The following is a 22,456-nucleotide window of genomic DNA, read 5'->3' as shown; positions in this document are numbered from 1 at the left end:
TCTGAAGAGGTATTTTCAAATTAGTTGTGGCCCTGAAAGTTTCTATGATCGTGAAGGTTATTAAGTTGCTGCCCTATTTTCATATCTTCACTTATCTCTTCATAAGTAACAAACCTTTCATATTTTAATATGATTTCCATGAGAGTCAAAGATTCCAAAGAAATATCTATTATATTTTTTTGACCAAATCAACTGAATTTCAGGAATATAAATTAATCTGAGCGTTTTGAAAAAATTATCTCTCACCTTGAAAATCTCCGTCTTCCAGCGCGAGTCGCCGAAAGCCAAAACGGCTCTAAAGTTAACAATCACTGCGACATTTTTTTCTGTGCAAAATTAATTATGTGTATATATATATATATATATATATATATATATATATATATATATATATATATATAATCACACTTCGCTAAACATCTATGGGAAGAAAACCATGGGAGTGATTTCAACTGAGAACTGTTACACAAGAGTGAAAAAGGAATGAGGATGGACAAGTGGGAAGAACTTGAAATCAGAAAGAACTTAAAAACGGGTCATGTGGTTAATGATTTATTGTTTGAATACCTCTCCCCAATCCTGGAAGTACCCCTTTCCCTCACAGATAGACCCGAAAAAACCCCCCTCCCCACCCCACCCCACTCTAAACTAACCAAGCACCTGTCCTGACACTTAACACCCCTCTACCCCCTCCCCATCAACACCAATCGCAACTCGATTTTCTTTCGCCTCCTCCTCTCCCCCCTCTCTCACCCACCCCTCCTCTCCCTCATGATTGGTATATAAGTGAACTGCGACTGATTTATTTTGTACCTGATGATGACGCTTGAGCGTTGAAACCGGTTGAACGCTAATAAAGGACAGTGGAAAGTTACTTTGTATTCTTAATTTCATTATGATTAAAATTATACCTGTATCTGCGTTTAAAACAGAGTAAATAAGCTATGTGGGTTGAGGTATTCTTAAAGAAAATCACATTTTAATTAACGAAAATAAATATTTAAAGTAAGTGGAGTCAGTCAACTCCTTGGTCAAGATATGAATGCGATTGAACAACAAGTGTCAAAGAACCATCTCATAGATTTTAATATGCATGAACACTTTAGACTTGTTTTAATTCTTGCATAAATTTATTTAAAGGTAATGTGCGATGGCTATTAAGACTTAAATGAAAATTAAGAAAAAAACAACAATTTTGGATTCAGGCTTCAAGAAGTTTTTTCATCACTCTTAATCTAGTCTCAGTTGAAAAAATTAGTTTTAACATTTTTATGAAAGCATAAAGTACCATATTTGGATATTTATTACGTATTTTTCTTGATAGAAATTGAAATAAGTAACGACGAAATAAGAGTATTGATAAATAATGGATTAAGAATAAGGTGGGCTTGGTGCGCTTTACTGCCAGCAATGTCATTTATCATTTGGCCAATGCTTTAAAAGCTGCACTGAGAAAGCCAATCTCGTAATTTTGATTTATGAGCATGAACCTGAAATTACTACATTCTTATGAAAGACTCTGGATTTGTTGCCCATCGCGTGAATGGCTATCTCTCCTCTTGCTCAAATGGAATTATGGCTGCCATTTTCTTTTGAAAATATCGTTCACTCTTAGGCATTTGTTTCGCGATTTCAGGACAAAATTGAAATTATGCCTGTGCATGAATCACAATCTATATTTAGTGTGAGTCATAAGTGAAATATTTTCCTAGTGACATAGGGCAGGATCTAGTTCCTCATGGTAGAGTAATGGCAGTCGCAATTCAGCCCTCATTTATTTGTCTCCCCCTCACTTGCAGGTCATAACCATGTGTCTGTGCGTCACGCTGAGCGCCTCCGTGACCATGGGATTCATCTTCGTGCCAAAGCTCTACGTCATCCTGTGGCGTCCGGAGCGCAACGACAGGGCGTACTTCACCACGGCCACCTCCATAAGATGCCACGTGGGTGGGTCAAGGCCGGCGCAGAAGGCGTCCGCGGCGGCCAACTCCCACAGCGGCGGCCGCAACACGCCGCACTCGAGGACCATCGCGCCCACACATTCGTCAAACAGCGCCACCGCCAAGAAGGAGTCGCCCCCCCGGTGAGCGCCCCTTCCGTTCGCCTCCCTCTCCCCACCCTCCCACCACGGGATCCCCCTCACCCCTGGTCTTTGGGGATCTTAGATCATGGGTGCGGTGTGTGACAAGGGGATCCCCACGGGCTTCCGCGGAGTTATTAATCTTTCGTTTGACATATTTCCAAGCGGATTCCCGAACACCTAATATCATTGCTACTAGCAATTCACCCTTGGATAAATGGGTTAAGCGTATTGATAAATTTTAACTATAGAGCTTTCAAAAACTAGTCTCCAATGGCGAATCTCCTAACACAATAAATCTCTTTAAAGCAATAGTTTCATTCGTCGCATTTTATAAGTTCAAGATTTCAGCATTCTTGATACCCTCAACCGAAAAATAAATCCATAACCTCGTAGGGATCATTATCGCTGAAATTTAAAACATTCTGTTGATTCTTTTCTCTGATCATCAGTGTGACGTAAATCTGTTCATGACCATAGACTCTCTCGTTAAAATCAACATATCGGATAAAATGGTGGTTCATGTACAAATAAATAAATTGTATATACATTTATTTATTTATATAACAATATATATGATGTGTATTAATAATAATAAAATATGAATGTATATATATATATATATATATATATATATATATATATATATATATTATTTATTATTATATATATATATTATTTATTATTATATATATATTATTTATTATATATATATATATATATTATGGCATTTATAAGCCATTGATTATATATATATGTGTATGTATATATATATATATATATATATACACACATATAGGCCATTGAAACAGGATGATAGGGCTTAGATTGGAGGCTTTTGAAATGTGGGTTTGGAAAAGGATGGAGAAGGTGAGGTGGACAGAAAGGAAAACAAATGACTAACTACTGAGTATGGTGGGGGAGAATAGATAATTGTTGGGAGAAATCTCAAAGAGACAGGAAAAATAGATAAAAAGCATATTGATTGGCTGTGGGATTCTGAAGAATGTGAAATGGGGCAGAATGTTGGGCAAAAGAGGAAGGGGCAGGAATAGGATAGGGATGTTGGACGGAAAGAAGGAAGGAAGAAAGTGCACGGAGATGAAGAGGGGCTTGTTTTGGAGTAGGATGTTGGGTTGGGTTTTGTTATGACAGACAAGATAAATGTTTGGTAGTTGTGTCCATCCAATACCTTCCTTAACTGGTTTATTACCTCTATATATCTACTATTATAATACAGTAGTTGTATACTAGTTAACGCTCATAATTATCCATAAGAGACTTTCAGAGAAATTTCGGAACTAAGCCGGTTGTCTTCGCCAGACCAATATTAATTCTTTTTCCTAAAAAGAAGAAGGCAGATAGAAGTAAAGCCTTTTGAAAAATAATTTCGCGCGCAGCAAAGATGATAATTGGAGTCATCAATGAAAGAATTGGGAGGAAAGGAAATGATTATCAGTTTGAGATGTACTCGTACAGTTTACGCGTCTCAGGCTGCTCAGGTTCGTGTGGTGAATGAAGAGTCGAGGTGGGCAGTGTCAATAAGATGGTTAAAGTAGTGCTATTCATCATTACCCTCCTCATTCAACGTCATCGCAAAGGATAGTGAACAAAGCGTGGTGTGAACTCGAGATGAGAATGGGAATCGGTGGGTCATTCATACAATCAGATTTGTGGACGCGCATTCTTTAGTTAGTTAGTCATTCAAAGGGTTAGAATCATTTATAAGTGCATTATAAAATCTTTGTGATAGGAATGTATTGAGTACCAATGTGAGAAAGGTATGAGATTTTCAATAAAGAGGAAGGATGAGTTAAATATTATAATTGGAGGGCATAAACTAGAGAAGGTACAGTGGTTTACCAATATTGGAAGTATTTTGGAGCAAGATTATTAAAAGGAAACAGGGGCAAAAAAGAATTTTGTTGGTACAGAACCTTTTACTAGAAGGGAGTTGATGAGAGGACGTCGAGTAGCAGCGGTGTTAGGAAAATGTGATATAAAAATTTTATTTAGTGTGTGATCTTCATGGCGCGGAAATTTGGTTGTTTAGGCAAGATTGGAGATGTGGATGTGGAGAAGGATGGATATTAAATTGGCTGAAAGAAAAACAAATGAGAAAATTCTAGGTGTGGTGGGGGAGGAGAGGGGATTGTTGGGAGAAATTATGTGGAGACAGGAAAATAAATGTAAAGTATATTGATTGGCAGAGGGATATTGAAAACTGTGATCGAGGGCAGAATGTCGGGCAAATGAGGAAGGGGCAGGAATAAGATATGCACGTTGGACAGAATGAAGGGTGGAAGGAAGGATGCGGAGTATAAGAGAGGCTAATTGTAATGTTGGTTGTCAGATTGTGCGCTGTTGGACGAAGCTAAAAAAGACAAAACTATTCTTAAGCGCCACACTGCCTTAAAAAACACCGGTATATAATATCTCGTACTTACTGATTCATATAATTTTCACCTTGAACGATTGTTAATACTATGAATTTGAATGATAATCAATCGAAAAGATAGGAATGGCCATTACTCGAGTGTCCAAGAATAAAAGTAAATATAATATTCGATGTAGTCCAAGAATATTGTACGAATTATATATTTTAATGTTTAAAAGAAGGAAATCCCGAATAGATGTTAAATTATTTCTTAATATTTACGTATGTATAAATTCTAACTTAATGTTTTGCATGTTTCAGAAATATCCATCATCTGCCAATTTACTTTTTAAATGATGCATTAATATGAAATGCACATTTTTAATAGTCGATTTGGAAAATGTCAAGTAAAATGATACTTCTTTGACTATTTAATCAAAGATAGAAATCATAACTAAGGCACTGGTTAATAGATATCATTATAAAATATAGCCAGTATACCTTTGTTTTAATTTTGGATTAAGATGATAACTTCGACGTAATGTGGAAAAATTATGTGGACGTTTAAAGCATAGGCTTAATTTGTTAAGATCGGTGCTTTTAAACTTACACATTGTGGGAATGTAAGGAAGGCACAGTAAGGGTTTGATGTCGAAATGGTGGTAGAGAGTTCATTATGCTGAAGCTAAATTTAAGTCACTTACCTTTGATCAAGTATTAGTTAGAAAAAATTCATGTACGAGTGATTGCAGTCATCCTGAGTAAATTACAAGAAGAACAGGATGAAAGTAATCATAAAACAACGAAATAAATCATATAAAAAGAGACGTTTCAGGCGTGATATGGTGGAATATCATGATTAATAAAAAATTGGCAATTTTCCACACTATACAATGTAATGCGACCGGTTGCAATGTAACTTCATTGAATCCGGTCTCATTAAATTTTGTTCCGTGGAAATTTGCCAATTTTTAATGAATCCGGAATAAATCATATCCCCAATAGTCAGAAAGGCTAAATTATAAATTAAAGTTGGCGGTAATTAATTAGAGATAGTGGAGCAGTACGTATATTTAATCTGTACTTAAGACGAGGAAGGATGTTGTAATAAATATATCATGAGTAGAGCTGAGTTATTAAAAGGATTGACAAAGATAAGGAAATTAGTATCGATATCGTGTAAATGTAAAACCATAAATTTAAGTAAGACTTGAATATAATAACAGTGCATGATCCCGTGACATAGTATTTGACGCAGGAGATGAGACGTACTGTTGAGACTTGTAAAATGTGGGTTTAGAGAAGAGTGAAAAAAGTAATTTGGAGAGAGGGAAAGGCTTTAAAGGGAGAGAGGAAGTTTTTAGTTTGTTTGGGAGGGACAAAAAGTTCCTCGGTGCAATTGAAAAGGCCCTGAAAAAAATGGGTGGAGAAGATATTGAAATTTTGTGGGCTGTTGCTGGAAGTGAAAGATGGGGGAACATTGGGCAAGCAAAGATACATTAAGAAGAGAATATTTACAATTTTTGGACGGTATGAGCAAAATTAAAAGTTGAGTAGCCTTGGAAAAGTAAATACTTGAAGGCAAACCAGATTTGGCTGGTAGCTTGTCCTTAAGATTCTAGGACAATGTGTACTAAAAAGTTAGAGCACTTTCAATACCAAACTCTAATCGGTAGACTTTCTATAATGATGAAGTATAACTTCAAATGAGGTCAGAAATTACTAAGGAGAAGAAAGTAATGCACCAAATTAACCTACAACTGGAAACAGAACAAAAAATAAAGGTAACTAATAAAGGAATAAACAATTAAATAATGTAGTGGAATATATGGGGAAGGTTAATGCCCGATAAATATTAGGAAAATAGTGATTAGACTAATTGAAAAAAAGAAAACACATTAAATACACTAGATATTAATTTTAATATTTCACGTTGCCAAAAATGTATCAAGGATTTATAAAAAATGGGTTACACGAAAAGCTGAATATTATGATTGCAGATGTTTAATATGGACTGATTCAATGAGTAGAAATTGAAGATGTGAAAGGGTTGTTAACGTTTATGCAATGAGATAGAGAAACATATAGAGGTATGCACAAGTACATAGATTTAGAAAAGGCATGTATTCGAATTAGTAGAAACAAGTTATGCTTAAAGAAGCATAACTTGAATAAATTGTGTTTTTATACCGTACATATTTTTTGTGATTAAACAAGGGGTTGTCTGGAAGGAATAAAGGCAAATTTGATACATATATTCAGGGGATCTTTTAAGAATGACAATAGCAGGGAAATTTGGCAAAAGGAATAATAGCGAGAAGGGAATAAGGCAGGGTTTCTGCATATCTTACGTTTCATTTACTCACACTTGGAAGCTAAAATCAGCAAATGCTTCAACGGAAAGAAAAGTTTCCTTTGTGAGGAGAAGGGTATAATGCATATCTTTCTGAAGAAATGGTATTACTGGCTGAATTCAGAGAGAATATCACCAGAATGTTAGAAGAACTTAATAATAAACTAAACGAGAAGTATAATTATATGAGGAAAACATCAAATTGTAAGATGAAGTAGTTGTACAGTTAAATGGTTTCAAGTGCATGGAAGTATGATAACTGGATATACCCTTTCAACAACTGCGATAAGTTCCAATGGCGAAAGAATTATTTAAAAGGAAATCGGAGTTATTTTATGGAACACTGAAAAAATGTGAGAATATATCGGGAAAAATTCTTTGTAAGAGTGTAAAAATACATAGACAGAAACTTGGGAACCTAGAAAGGGAAATTGAAAAAAACAAAAGCCTTAGAAATGTGGATATGAATGAGAATCAGTGTGAGATGAGAAAATAGAATGAGTAACGAGATGCTGGGAGGAGAGAAACAAAAAAGGGTAATAATAGAAATGATCAGAAAAATAAGGATGGATTGCATGGGGTACTGGGTCAGAAGGGATTTTTTATTAACAAATAGAATCAAAGGATTAGTGGATAGAGGGATAAGGAAAGGGAGAGCAAGAATCCAGCTGTGAAGAGATTATTACGACTTTGAAGCGATTATCTGAAAACCAGGGAGAGGCCATAAATAGGTCTGTCAAATAGATGATAATTATTTATGATAACTTTCACCTACCGGGCAGAGCCCCATTGCAGTGAAATAATTTAGATAAATTTTTGCGGAAAATTATTTTTTAACTGTTAATTATGGATAATATATGTTAGCTGAAAAAGAAAAAGCATGATATTATAAAGTTCCCCAGAAACTCAACCGCTCTCTCTATTAGTTGTAATACCATCATTTTATGTATGTCACGAGTTAGCATTTTGTCTGGAGCCATGTTGCTGACCTTCTAATGATTACTAGTTTGCTAAATCATTTTTTGCGCATATATTTTTCATTTGTTTTCATTCATGAGTTAGGTAAACACCCTCGGAGAACTCAGATTTTTAATTGCTCCTAATCTGCAGAGCTGTGGTATATATAAATGAATATGTCATGTTGATTCAAATGGTTTGGCGAGACATGCTCGTTTAAATTCTAAATCCTAATATGAGTTTAAGTAACTCTTATACTTGACTTCCAGAGTTCAAAGTGAAATTTGTACTTCATATTTTTATGTTGAGGGATGAACAATGAATGGAGAGATTTCCGTCGTACACTCATCATTTCTGAGAAGAGGACGTATTAATGCACTCAACATTAAATTACTCGGACAGAAATAAACCCTTCAGCTCGCCAGTGAGTCGTTCCGAGTGAAGGCGGGGGAAAGGGTGTGTGCGACGTCTCTGGTACATTCGGGAGAAACTGGCATCCGAGGCGGACATATTACTCTGCTGTATGGGAAATTGCAAGAATCCGTAGCTGCATTTGTTTCCTCTGCCCAACTTCGATTATTTTTTTGTCGTGACCGTGCCATCTAAAAATGAATCCATAACCGCGACTCAAGACAATTTAAAACCGTGCATTTAAGCATAACTTAAAGGAATTCCATATTAGGCCTTCCACAATTCAGTCTCCTCGATGATACCTCGTCCCTGAAGCTAATCCTTCTATAAATTATGCTGACAAATATTTTTAATACTCTTTGCTTGTTAACTTTTTATATGATATTTAGATTTTATGCGTTGGAATCGTTTTCGGTTCAAGTCAATGCACAATATGATAAGATGCCGACCCCTTAAAACGCAACCCGTCTTTCTTACAAAGTTGCATACCATCCGGGCGTTACCCGTCTGCCAACCGTTTCTGAAGATGAAATCGTGCATGCAAGTTGCTTGTATGCATGTTGTAAAGTTACATGATTATTACAGCACATGCAATTTGCATATTATCCTTTGTTAATACTGTAGATGGGATTATTTTTCACAAGCTAATATGTAAAATAGTAATAATAGAACATTCACCACTGTGAAATTCAAATACTTATGAGCCTTAAGTGAGCAATATCCAAAATTATATCTCCGTATTAACAAGTAATATTTACTAATACGAGTATGCTGGTGTAAATTATGTGATTCCTTATTTCGTTAACAATTAAATCTTAGGGCTAAAATTCTTAATCCTTTATAAAACGAGAAACTTCAATAACGTAAATATTAGAAGTGTCAAATTCTCTTGAGACAACGCGTAGGGTTAGGAATAAATAGATTAATGTTAGTTATTATTAAGGAGTGTTTGCGAAAATAAAACCCTAACATACTGAGCCAAAACTTCTGACATTTTACTTTAGTGTTCTCAACAAACATCGTAACTCGGTCCGACGACACATTGAGTCGATCTACATCTAGTAACTATAAAATACGTTACTTATTTTCGATCTGTAAATTAGTGGAAGGTTTGGAAATCATAGAGTTTCTCATCATTTTTAATCCTTACTGTTCTCTGTGATTTGTTACCACAGACAAAATAAAATATACTCAGATATTTGGTAATTTCTTTTCTTTCTAATCTAAGATGCCGCAGATCTTGTTCTTGGGGCTCAAACTATCGTTTTCGCTATTTGCCCTCATTCACATGTCATCATCCTCCATCGTTGATCTTTCAGTTGTGTAGTTAAGCCATTGAGGTGCGACATTGTATCCTCCCCCAAGCTGAAAAAGTATTTCACCTGCCCCATCCCTCAAGTAATGGGCCATCACGACGCATGGTGATTTAAGGCTTAAAAGCCACCAGCGACTGGGCTTATTTTTTTTGGCGTGAGAGATAAAGTTTTTTTTTCTTAAGTGGTTCACTGGGGCCAGCGTCGTGGATTCGTTCCCAAGGGTAGGTCTCTCGAAGGGAGAACGGGGGCTTGAGGGCGAGGTGGGGGTCTCGCGTGTGAGCGCGCCTCTTCCTCGATGTGAGGACGCCGGAGAGAGGGGTGGGCGGGAGGAGGCGGAGACGATGGCGAAGGAAGAAGGGTTCTCCCGGGGCGAGAAGAGGAGAAGGAAGGAGAAGAAGCGAGGCGACGACACGGAGGGCTGGGGGGGGGGGGGGTGACGAGGGGATGGAGGGAGGGAAGGATCGATGTCTTTTGGTGGGAGGCTTATTTCAGGGATTTATAGTGGTCTAAATTTGGCGATGGACGGTCCTTAACTCTCCCACCCTACGACACCCGTGCAGCTCCTTCCGCCCCCTCCTCCAGGAAGATCGTTTTCCCTCAGCCTCCAGGTGCCCAGGTAAGAGAGGTGAGGGGGCGACTGGGGGGAGCGGGAGGCCCCGGCATGGGGGCAGGGGCTTTCGGCCCTAAAAGACTGGCCTCGCCTCTACGTCCGGCGCCTCCGCCTCGACCTCCGAGAAGGGTTTCGTATATTATAAGTAGTCCACCTGAAGCACATTTTAACGGACACCTCCATCCTGTTTCCCGTGCGCGGATGTTTTTTTCTTGTACTCGCGAGCACTTTACTCCGACCATTCCAGTTTTGTATTCGTCCAAGCGATTCTCCAAAATGAGCTGCGAGCTCGCTCCCCCACATGCGCCCACCGGAATATTTGCATGCGACAGAGGTAAGCTTGTGTGATTTTCCGTCTAGGTGAGAATTTTTCTCCACAATGAAGCATGTTGTTTGGGCACACTATCCGTCAATTGTTGAAGGAGAAAGTCACAAAGAACACTAAGGTTTGATTTACTTTTTGATAATGCCAAAATTCCCATCTTATCATATTGGTGCCATCTGTAGAAATCTATTTACGTCGGGCATTAGACTAATATGCGGGTTTCTTGTCCATTGCTGGCCCCTCGGGTCACCAACAGTTAAATTCAGATTTTGCGATTCCAATGCATCAAATATTTTTGGGAAGCTTTCTACAGGAAGGGGTGCTGATCTCTTTTCCCTGAATATGTGATTTTCATTTAACGTTGGGCTTCTTGTTGGCACTAAGGTCCAACATCGCCTAGCAAACCATTTCAAAACTTGATGACTGTTTGTTTCTACAGAAATGATTAGACAGCCGCAATTTTACCAAAAGCCAGATAACGTGAAAATGGTTTCTGTGACAAAAGTTAAAATTTTCGCTTTATCTAACTTTATATTATTCTGTTGATTCTCGTTGAACCAATAGAAGTTTGATAAAACTTCGTCGCTGCAGGGATACCCATGTCATAACTCTAACTATTGCAAGAAAAACTTTTTATTTTCCAATAATGGTTATTTACCAATATCATAACCACATAGCATCTCTATCACCCTATTGAATTGATTTCCACCCATTAGTATTTTCTTAATTGTTCCTCTTCTGCTTCGAAATGTCTTCTCACTAAGTTAGCGGGCGTATACGGCGGCGGTCGGCACGCTGAATCTTAATGGCATGCTGCAGAACTTGGGCGCCTCTCTGGCTGTTGGGCCATGAGTGAAAAGTCCCCTGAGCCATATTTGAATCTCAGAGCAATTTGCGCATCATTCGGGGGGTCTGAGCATAATCTTAGGCAATTTGCATTTTTCTCGATAGAGCCTAATTCAAATGAGCCACGTTCTTTTTATCTCCTATATCGAAATATGAACATTGAGCTAATGTTCAGGTAACGAGGCAGCCTAGTATAAATTGAAAATAATGATCTTCAGGTCAAACTTTTAAATTCTACTCAGGGTTCTGGACAATCAATTAATCTTAAGATGGATAATGTATTGATTTTATGGGTTTAGCTCATCGAGTAGTAGGAGGCGTCGTAAAGTATTGTCAAAAATATTTGAGACATAAACCTAACTTTCATTTGTTATTTTTAAGCCTTTTCTACATAGTTAAAATCCTGAGTCATACATTTCTTCCATCGCTCCTTGACCTTTTCGAAGGCCGTCATTTTAGAACTCAGCAGATTGGAAGACCATTCATTGTTCCATCTCTTGAATGACATCAATTGTTTTGTCAAATATCCTATGGCGCGATGGTTTTTTGGAGTTCTGGGAATAAGAAAAAGTTGCTCGGGGCGAGATCGGGAGAATAGGGCGAATGTTGCAAAATTTCAAAGTCACATGACTTTGATTCTTCAACCGCACGTCGAGATGAGTGAGCAGATACATTGTCGGCAAGAAGACGGATGCCTTTGATGATCATACCGCGCCGTTTCTTTTTCAGAGCATCATTTATTTTGTTCAGCAGTGTCGAATTATAGGTACCAGTGAACCTCTGACCCTTCTTCAGGGATTCTGTGAAGATGACTCCACGACAATTCCAAAAACACAAACAGCATGACCTTACTTCCAGACTTCTGACTGCACCTTAACCTTCTTGGGGGATGTGAGTCACTGTGTTTCCACCCATTGATCATCTCTTTGGTCTCTGGATCATAATGAGAGATCTAAGATTCATTCATTGGTACTGGGCGACCAAAAAATGACTTTACATATTTCGCCCCGAGATTCAACATCTCCCTTGACAGGTCGCGCAGTGTTTGCTTCTAAAAAAGAGCCAGTTTCGTGGAACCCAGCTTGCTGACACATTTGACATATGAAGTTCTTCGGGAATAATTTTCCAAACATTGTTGTAACGAAGCTCAGTATCATTCATGATCATTTGGATGGTTGCTTATTGTTCTAACGGGGTAATATCCTACACTTTCTAAACTGTGGCAGCATTGTCCATGAGCGATTGTCTTTCACTCCTTGGATCGTCTGTGAGGGATATATGGCCAATTTTAAAATTTATTTTTCCTCCTCATAACCGTGTCATATAACAGGCTATCATTTTCCTAGACAGCCATCATTTTATTGTAGATTTTCCGAGCGTTGTAACCTTTCAAATGAAGGAAAGTAATCACACAGCGAGCCTCTATCTTCTCCATACTGCGAGTAACTTCAATCTACGATTTCCTGAAACAAATCAAATCAATGGAATTTATTTTTTTGAAAGGTTAGAGAGAGAATACGATTCCTCGAGTTGTATTGACGAATATTGATATTTCACTTTGGTTATCGGTTATGCAAAATAGATTGAAGATAACGAATGGTGAATGAAATCCAAGACAAATTAATTGAGGAAAAAAGTATAAAATAGTTGCAGAGAGATTCTTGAATCAACATGAATATATAACTGAAATATCCGGAACAATCAGAGGTTGTCCTGGTAATACGATTTTAAGATCATGAGCATACTGAAGAAAAATAAGGGAAAATATTCATCGTTTCTAATTTTAGTGCATTACATTACGCTTCTCAGAGAGTAGAATTTCGGACGCCTTTTTGTAATGATAAATAACCGGCCTAAAACATATTGCTTAATGAAGGCTTGAAAGATTTCAACTTCGCATTGAAACTTACTAAGAGAAATAGCGCAGTAAAAAGTGTTGAAGCATCGTAACTGTTGTCACGCCATCCATCATTCATAAAAATTCGTTTTTTAGCCTAGTAATGGGTTATATGCCGTCTCAACTTGGGAGAAATAACATCGGTTATATTTTTATTGGTCAATAAGCTCAAAAAAAGTTTTTTCAATAATTGGGCTATTTTTTATGAATACGATACATAACCAAAGTCTCTACAATATATCATTGGTTTTTCCTCCCATAATTTTATAAAAGCTAGCCAATACTCGTGGGATTGCATAACATTGCGATGTAGCAATGGACTTTCATGCCCTTGTCAAGGAAGAGTTTATATTTGATCATACGCGTTGAACATAATTTAAACATTTATAAAAATATGTTTAGCATTATTCATACGTACAAAAGTCGGGCTATCCCGTTTATTGTTGATAAATTTAAAGCAGCAGAAACTTAGTTAGTATTTCGTTGTAGCAATATTCTCTAAATATCTACTGCACAGTGGTAGATCATATATGGGTACTTTTAATATATCGGCTTTAAAAATCTCCGTCCCTTAACTCGGAGAGTTTACCATTAGTATTGGAGAGTGACCTCGAAAGACTACCCAAAAAATATTACAGATTTCAGAGGATGCAGTACGCCATCTCGGATCTTCGCTCCGGCATTACTCCGGCCGCATGTCCCCTCGATGCTCTCACTCCCCTCCAATTATTCCTCCAACGCGACCCCCTCGCGTAATCAAGACTACGCTGAAAGGAAGCACCGGAAGGTGTCGCCAGGGCACCATGTTCCGGTGCCAGATACGCTTGGCGCCCGCAGGCGCCTCGGCCACTCCAATTCCTCGACCCGACCCCCTCAACCCCGGCCCCCCTCCCGCCGCCCCTCTCCCCTCATCCTCGCTGCTACCGAACCGCCGCTTGTCATCGACGCTTGGAAATAATTTTTACTCCTTGCCCTCCCATCCATTTACACCCATTTTTGTTCCGTTTTGAATTCTGAGACAGCATCGGGAAGAAATGTGTCCTGTGGACAAGGTGAATAAATGGTGATTGCCTGATAGAAAGAAAGATATGGGGTGATAGAGACTGAAGCTCCCGAGTTCAACGAGTGCGACTCACGTTTTAATTTCTTGATTCGGGGAAAGGCGTGGAGGACGCGCATTTCTCCCTCTCTCCCTCCTTCTCTTTCTCTCTCACTCTATCTTAGTGAAAGGATACAAGAGTAGATTCCCACCACGGAAAGTTTCGAGGATCAGAGAGTTGAAACACGGCGTTCTCATCCTTGGGAATCTCAGTCCGACTTGCATATGAAAGACAAGTTTTTACTAGGATGTGACAGGTGATTTCATGCCCAATTGGGCCTTGGATTAACATTATGCGATGGTCTGAGTTATACTTAATATTTTTTAAATTTTATAATGCAAGCAAATGGATTTAAATAAGCGAAGTGATGTGATGCTTCAGGATAATTATGGAAACCAAGTTATAAAGGTATTTAAAAAAATTATAGAGATGTAAAGCGTAAATAAAATTCAACTGGACGGAATGCGAAGATTTCTTATGTTCTTTTTACATTGTAAGTCATGATTAGCAGCAGGACTCATAAATAATAGGAGCTTTGAAAGGGAAACTGCAGAGTAAGCACGAAAACGAGTTATGAAACACCTAATGAGGTACCCGTGACTAATGAAGAAGGAAAAAGGAGTGGACAATATAATGGCTATGAGTAATGCAAAAAGACCATTGTAATCATCTGCAGAATGAAAATGAGGATGACATTTTTAATGAACACAGGACATTAGTTTAGACAATCACTAGTAATTGCAAGGTAGCTGGGTGTATCCAAAACAATTGGATGGACCAAAGCGTACGTATGCATACTCCAATTTTCTGGCAAGCGAGACAGATAAATGAGCCAATTCCTATTCGATATTTTCAAATTGTTTGGTAAAAAAAGAGGTAATTTTCCTTCGGATGGCACATACCTTCAGAAATGAACATCTTGCTACTCCATAATCACGCATGAGAATCGAACTACTACGGACTGTGGCAAGCAAAAGTTTGCAAATCGCACTTTTTGGTAAGTAGTAATTATGAGAAACATCTCAATGTGACGTTTTCACTTTTAATTTTCAAATCTGCGTTTAATAATAATAAACATTGGATAGTAATCCACCGACCCCGAAAACATGAGCCCAAAGCACTTTACCTGGTCGATGATATGGCATCCCATCGGTGATTTGTCACCACAACTTTCATTTTATATACTTCGCCTTCCTTTTTCGCGCCATCATATGTATTTTTAAGTATTCATGGATATTTTATTAATTAATGGCTAGCCCACATCTTATGTTAGTGAGCTTTCTGAGAGAGAAATAGCACAATAGAAAGTGATTCCCCATGGTCGTCGAGTCTAGATTCACGAAAATTGTTCCAACCAGCTTACTGTTCTACATTAATGCAAATTGTTAATGAAGAGAAAAAATAAGTCTCTGGTACCTTGGCATTAATCTTTATCGTGATTTTTTTCATCCAAAACCATAATACTCCCACTAACATGGCTCCAATACCAAACGTAAATTTCCTAGCAGCCTTTTCTGGCACAAAAGCACGAAGGGGAGATAAGGAATAGCCGGAAATAGCGGTAATAGGGGTCTTTCACGTAAGAAGAAAAAATTATTATGATTACATAAGAGCAGCGAAACATTCCGGACAATTGTGGATTTAACATCTATTGTTTATATGAAATTTCCGTCAGCTAGTGTTATATAGATCAGTTAATAATGGTGTTAAGGAATTCTGGTGTTTTTTCTCATATTTAAATTTTATTTATTATTCATTTTGTGCAAGGAGAATATTTATTAAATTTGTTGCAAGGCATATACCAAGGTGAATGTTTCGTTCTTGCCTCTAGCGGAGATACACGCCGTGCCACACCTTATTCCAACTTACAGAAGTGCTCCGCTGGATCGGATTGCTTCGCAGCGGTAAATCAGGGTAAGTATCACTCTAGAATTTCAATAGTGAAGGTTCATGTTTTATCTTTACTGAGAAAACATACAGTTTGTTCTTGTTTTTTAAACGTTTTTCTGGAAGAAATTGTTAAGAGTGAACCATTCGATGATCTTCGTTAAGTACAAACACTTGTTTGTACAAAGGTAATGGTTAAACGTGGCCACAATTTATATCTCAAAATATGAAAATACATGTAAAAGCTCCTTATAAATTGGGACCATTAGGACGGGTGAATTAGCATGCTGCCATTAAGTTTTGTAGACTCTTTCATTTCAATAGTTATTATGCAGGGAACCTTTGAAAATTTTCTTTTTATACTGCAATATTTTTAGTATAAATGATGTTTTCACCATTTACAGAGAAGGAAACATTGGTTGGTTTAGTTTCATTGCCAAGAGAGCTCTCAATTCTTATTTCTTAATTGATTTTCAATTTTGCCTAGCCTTAAATGAATTGTTAAGAATAGAAGCATTCTGAAATTGTATTTCGTACATTCATAGACAATTGTTTATATTTCTATGCATGTGGAACGTGTAAGTTAAAATGTTTAAATTTCCTAACAACCGCGTTATTATTGATTTTGCAGTATTCCATTCATTAATGCCCGATGTGATCACAGCTGAGCATGGCTTTTACTTCAAAATTACGATTATTGGTCAATCAGTCTATCAAATATGATAGACTTTCCTTCAATTCGCCAATCGGCTAATCTCCACCTGTTTTGTAATTTATTCGCCTTTTTGTCCGTCATTATTTTATTTATGTTCCACCCTGGACATTACTTTTCAGTTCTTTCCGTTTATTTTTCTTTCGATGATTCCATTGATCCGGCCATCTTATCTCAAAATGTCTCCCTTCTACACTTCAGAGTTTCCATTAAGCTTGCTTCTCCTCCCCTTAGCGGTCTTAGTAGGACTCCTGTTATTTGATCTCTATTACTCCGCTACACTTAAAAATGCTTCCGATCTTCTTTTCTGCCGTATCATTGCGCATGCCTCACTACCATTGTGAAGAATGATCCGTATATAGCTTTTGATGAAATTTTCCTCACTTCCAGGACCGTGCTGCTGATTTTTGCTATGTAGTATTTTCTTCTGGTGCTAAGTCTTGTTTCCCTGAGATAATTTGTATAAAATGTGGTCTTAGCGTCTTTATCCAAACTGATGCAGCCCTTCAAATAAAACCACATTGCATTCAAACATCGGATCCCTAGATTTATATATGCTCCTACTCTTTTTTTATAGGCCAAAATATTTGTTTTTTTTCAGATTATACATCTTCATCAACGTTTCCGAACTCCTTTTAACTAAGATCTTCTAAAGCGTCCTTTCAGATCCCTTTCTCACTCTTTCTGCCACCACCGCTACTACATTTGCAAAACGTAGAATGTCTATTTTTTCCTTCAATTCAAACCTAACTGAACTTTTGTTCTGAATTTTGCAATTTATGTTTATTTATCATGTGCACCCCAACTATAAATCCAAATTGTGCAGCATCAATATATAGAGAAGATAAATAAGTACATATCTTTTTTATTTCTGTTTCAGTAAAGATTCAATTCGAAAGAACATTTATAAGTAATTTAAAAAAATAATAAAATATGATAGCACACTTGCAATAAAAGAACTTATGCCTTTATCTTGAGAAATTTTCGGAAATGTTTCAATTTGAATTAACCTATTAACTGCATTCAGCAGATATTTCATAAATGGAATCTTCAGTAATGATCTCGTATTTTAGGTCACGTGTACCATACATTTCTGAAAAGGTGTAATAAAATTACATTTTACAAGTATAATGCTCTGCCTTTATGCGTACGTTGCCGTTGACAAAATTAATAATTCGTGGGTTTTTAATTCAAGGATTGGTTTCAAGTAGTTCTTCGAGCTAACTTGTTACACCTAAATCTTCTCATACATTCAAACACGTAACTTCTTGCGCTGATAGTTTCCATGACCTGATCCTCCTTCCTCGTAATTCGCCCTTGGTTTTTATCTAAAAGTCATCCTCTCTATATTGCCTTCAATAACAATTTCCAGTAAACTATCGTTAATCTCTCTTCTCCCAAACATCGATGTGGCTCTTTACTTACTCTTTCCTAATTACTTCCATCATCCTTCTGTAGCACCATATTTCCATCGCTACTGCTTATATTTTCTCCTCTGCCATTTATTCCCAGGTTTCACATTTTGGTCAAAAAATGACGAAAGTCAACCTCTACATCCAATTTTAATAAACCGCTTTCTTTAGTTTTTACAGGTTTTTTTAACTTAGTTTATTTGCCGACTGAGTTCCGTTGTTGTGATCGGCATGGCTGCTGTTTATATCCTCAGGTCGGGTCGAGCAGCGAACGTTGTCTTGTCAGACGAGCGAAGAGCTCTTGGAGCAGCTGTTGGAGGAGATAAAGGGGCGGCACCGGCGTCGCTCGAGGGGCGAAAGCCCCTTCCCACCCGCGCAGCTGGGGGCCGAGGAGCCAGAGGGCGACGAACACGAGGGCGACGTGGAGGACGGGGACGATGCGGAGGCGGGCGCGGAGGGCAATGGCGGCGTCGGGCAAAGAGGCAAGAGAAGGCGGAAGAAGAGGGGGGACCGCCCCCCCGGGGACCGGCAGTGGTCGGAGCTGAGTCCCAAGGCGCTCCTCCTGGTCATGCAAGACTCCACGGCGCACATCGTGGAGGAGAGTGCCAGCGACGGGGACGGCGGCGGTAGTGGAAAGCTCAAGCAAATCACCATTAGCCTCGGGGCCCCAGCCCCCACTCTGGTGGGAACCTCTTGGAAGCAGGACAGCTCGCTGTGAACCTTCAGGGCCCATTGGCACCACAGAATGCAACGATTTCTTCCGCCGTAACTTGTTTGAAGCTTACACTTCAGATTTCATTTCCGATCCTCGCAGCAGGATTGAGAATTCTATTTCATACTTCACTGCCACCCCACAATGGCCTGTTTAGACATCACTGCACTGTGTCCTTTCCGTATCAGTTCTGCCTAGGTGCCGCCAATAGTGCTATCTGGCCTGTGTTTTCATGTAACCATGTTTTGTGCTCCATGGGGATGAGGTCAGTGCTAAAATATGAAGTGGTTGATGATGCTCTTTGATGAAAATCAAATTCTCTATTAGACTGCCTACAAAGAATCTCAACATTGACTGAAGGCATAGTCAGGCAACTACCCACACTTAACCAATCTAAAGGGAATAGTGCTGCCAGTGCCTGTGCAAAAAATATTATTGTAATCACTTCAGAGAGTAAGGCATAGTTATTGTTAGCCATCATATACCATATCACTTTGATGGCACCATTATGGATGTGTTAATGTCTGAATTGGAGACACATTGTATAAAATTTAATACATGGTAAGTGATGGATGCCACTGATACATAATGGACATTGTACGGTGATGCCAAATAGACATTTTACTCCTCCCTTTCCTCAGAGTAATTTCCAACTTTCTTGCTTGGATTTGCCTGTCACTAGGAGTGTTGCATGGTATCACTTTAAAGAGCAGATTGACAAGAAACAGGCAAGCCAATTGTCATCAGGTCCCGTCTTACATTCTATCCTCACTTCAGAAGGTACAACAATATTTGAAAGGATTTTCAGGAGAGTATGGAAGACCTTCCACATCATAGTCACCCAGTTGGCTAAAAATTCCTCACAAATTAATCTTCCATAACTACCTCTGTAAAAACTCATTCTTTGGATACTTCTGCCCTAAATTTCCTCATGTAATATTTGAAATTAGCAAATGCAGCTGAGTACAATTGACATGTAAACCTTAGTTCAAATAGCATTTCCTTCAGTTTTCTTTTTTCGGAGTATTATTCTTGATCGTGCTCCTACATGTATTATGGTTTTTGTGACATCATATGAGTTATAGCTTATCGGTCCAAAGAAATATTATATATTTTAAAAGTGGTGAAGTTTGCAAGTTTCCTGAATACTAGTCTATGGATCTAAAGAGCCAATAAATCATAATATCATCTCCCTCATTATTCCTATTAGATAAGTGGCCAATGTAGTAATTTTCATGTGCTTTCACATTCATTTGTGTCATTCACTTTCAGGTGTTCACTGATATATTAATATTTAGATTGAATAAACTTTATAAAATTCAGAGATTTCTCAGTTGAAAGTGAATTTAAGAATGATTCTCTGTGCCATGCACCACCAGTTATTGAGTGACTGCCTGGATTATTATGCAGAATCAAATATTATAATAACATCTTGCTATGAGACAACAAACTCTTCCAAATTTCACCATTAAAAAATTATTTTTATTGTAAATAAGGCAGTTCTTTCCATACCAAAACAATCATTATGAAACACTCCTTGATATAAATTGAGAGTGAGAAAAATCCTTTCAATAAATATATATTGAAACGTCATAAATAACTGGAAAGCTAATTAAATACTTGGATTTTTCAAATTTTTTTCAATAGTTGAACAAATTTATCTTGAAAAAGTAAATGTGAGCAAAATAAGACAGTGGTATCCCATGCAATGGTACTTTCCCCCATTTTGAGACAAGGCAATTACCTACATAGGTTTACATTTCCATTAAATTCAAAATAATAGATCCTGATAACTCAGCATAAATCAAATTTTTCTTTGTTGCCCCCATGGTTTCATATTTCCTCTCACAAATTTACAATTTTCCATTTTTTCCTATGTTCCTTACCTAAAGGTTTCAGCTCCCATCTCTTTATGACTTTTATATTACAGAACGCTGTTGTCCTAGAAACTTCTCAAATATCTTCATAATTACAAATCATTTTAGACTTTTAGTGAGTGGTTTCTGATTGTGTCCAATAAAGGATAAATGAGGCCCAAGAGCATAATTTTTTTACTAACTTTTGAAAATCAGTGGCTTTTTATTGGTCGCTTTAGGTTAGGACTTTTGTTGGGTGGAAATATTATTCACTTATTTATTTTAAAGCATTGTGTTGATCAAAAGTATTGCAGATAATTCTCATGCCTTTATTATATCAGCTAGGACTTTATAAACAGTCAGCTGACCACACTTAGGCCTCGATTCTATCAAGCTTTCACTTTGATGTTGAATATTTTCAAGGGCATATAACTTGGAGAATGATTCGTGGTGTTTTAGAATTTGCCACTTGCATCATGCATCTCTAAATATCTCTTTCCCTTGCATTTAATCCATGTGGTAAAATAGGACAAAATGATAAATAGGTAACATCTAGTCCAGACCACATATGACATTCACTTAACAAAAATATAACTTTTTTGCTGAAGAGTGAATGGATTTTCTGTAAACAAATGTTGTCATTATGAAGTAAAATGGGTGTCTAGTGGATTTATGACTAATTTTTCCACTTGCTGCAGAAATATTGCATACTTGATAGTTTGTTACCTATGACTACAGGGCCCTAGGTATCATGAGGGCACTGCCTCTTGAATATTCCCCGTCAAACCTAGGGTGTGTGATTTTCAGGGAACCAAAATTTTCATGAATCTAATGACAACATAGGAAATGGATATGGCCCCTTGAAATAAAATGTAAGAAAGCTCCCACAATTAATATTTTAATTCCAGGTGAGATTTTCTTTCATCAAACTAACAGTTGAAAAGAAGGCAAGTTAGTTAGGAAATATGTTGAATATATTATTTCCATTAGTAGATATGTTAAATAGATGTGTCACCTCCAAATAAATATGCAAAGATATCTTACCATTGGCCTAAAATGTTAGAATTTTATTCCCGGAACCCCAACAGCAATACTATTGTTAAATACTCTGCCTTGGAGTTGATAATGAATGTTTATTTTCACATCTTATGCAAAAAAAATAGACTCACATCCCTCCAAAACTTTCATTGTTAAATCAAGTGTTAAAATGCCTACTATCTGTTAAAAAATTCATAGAGATCAGTAGCAACTCTGGAACTCCTGCATTGGGAATATTTGCACTATTCCCAGCAATGTGCAACAGATAGACAGGTTTTCCCAGATAATGTGAAACAGTGGCTTATTATGCTATTATTAAAACTCTTTTTTCTCCTGTGGAGCAATTGGCAGAATTGGTAAACCACTGTCTTATTCAATAGCTTCAATTCATGTAGAGTGCTCACCAAATAAAACATATAATTTTGGAAGTAAAAGATAGGTCATTGTGAAACTATGATTTATGAAAAAACATGGTCAGTATTTTCTTGAACCAAGAAGTTAATATGATTTGAAGGCTCTTTTATTTGGTCAAAATAAATTATTAAAACACAAATGGAAAATTTTAAA

General features: G+C 37.5%; 1 protein-coding gene and 1 long non-coding RNA gene across 2 annotated transcripts in view; both read left to right on the top strand.

Annotated features, from left to right (window-relative positions):
* The window catches only part of LOC139694080 (metabotropic glutamate receptor 1-like), a gene marked incomplete at its 3' end in the record, with an annotated part of 97,371 nt that extends 95,401 nt beyond the window's left edge, over window positions 1-1,970 (top strand). Inside the window, exon 11 of the mRNA XM_071592540.1 lies at window positions 1,800-1,970. Within this exon, the coding sequence (XP_071448641.1) occupies window positions 1,800-1,970 (171 nt within the window). The remainder of the gene's footprint in view (window positions 1-1,799) is intronic.
* A 13-nt stretch (window positions 1,971-1,983) lies between these two features.
* Window positions 1,984-18,633, top strand: LOC139695509 (uncharacterized). Its single transcript, XR_011702322.1, has 3 exons — window positions 1,984-2,083; window positions 16,104-16,186; window positions 18,538-18,633. It is a non-coding gene; the product is annotated as an uncharacterized lncRNA (long non-coding RNA).
* Window positions 18,634-22,456: the final 3,823 nt, after the last annotated feature.

Source organism: Hetaerina americana, unplaced genomic scaffold, assembly GCF_022747635.1.
Source record: "Hetaerina americana unplaced genomic scaffold, ioHetAmer1.1.p SCAF_1, whole genome shotgun sequence".
Lineage (NCBI taxonomy): Eukaryota > Metazoa > Arthropoda > Insecta > Odonata > Calopterygidae > Hetaerina > Hetaerina americana.
This window is presented reverse-complemented; position numbering and strand designations above follow the sequence as displayed.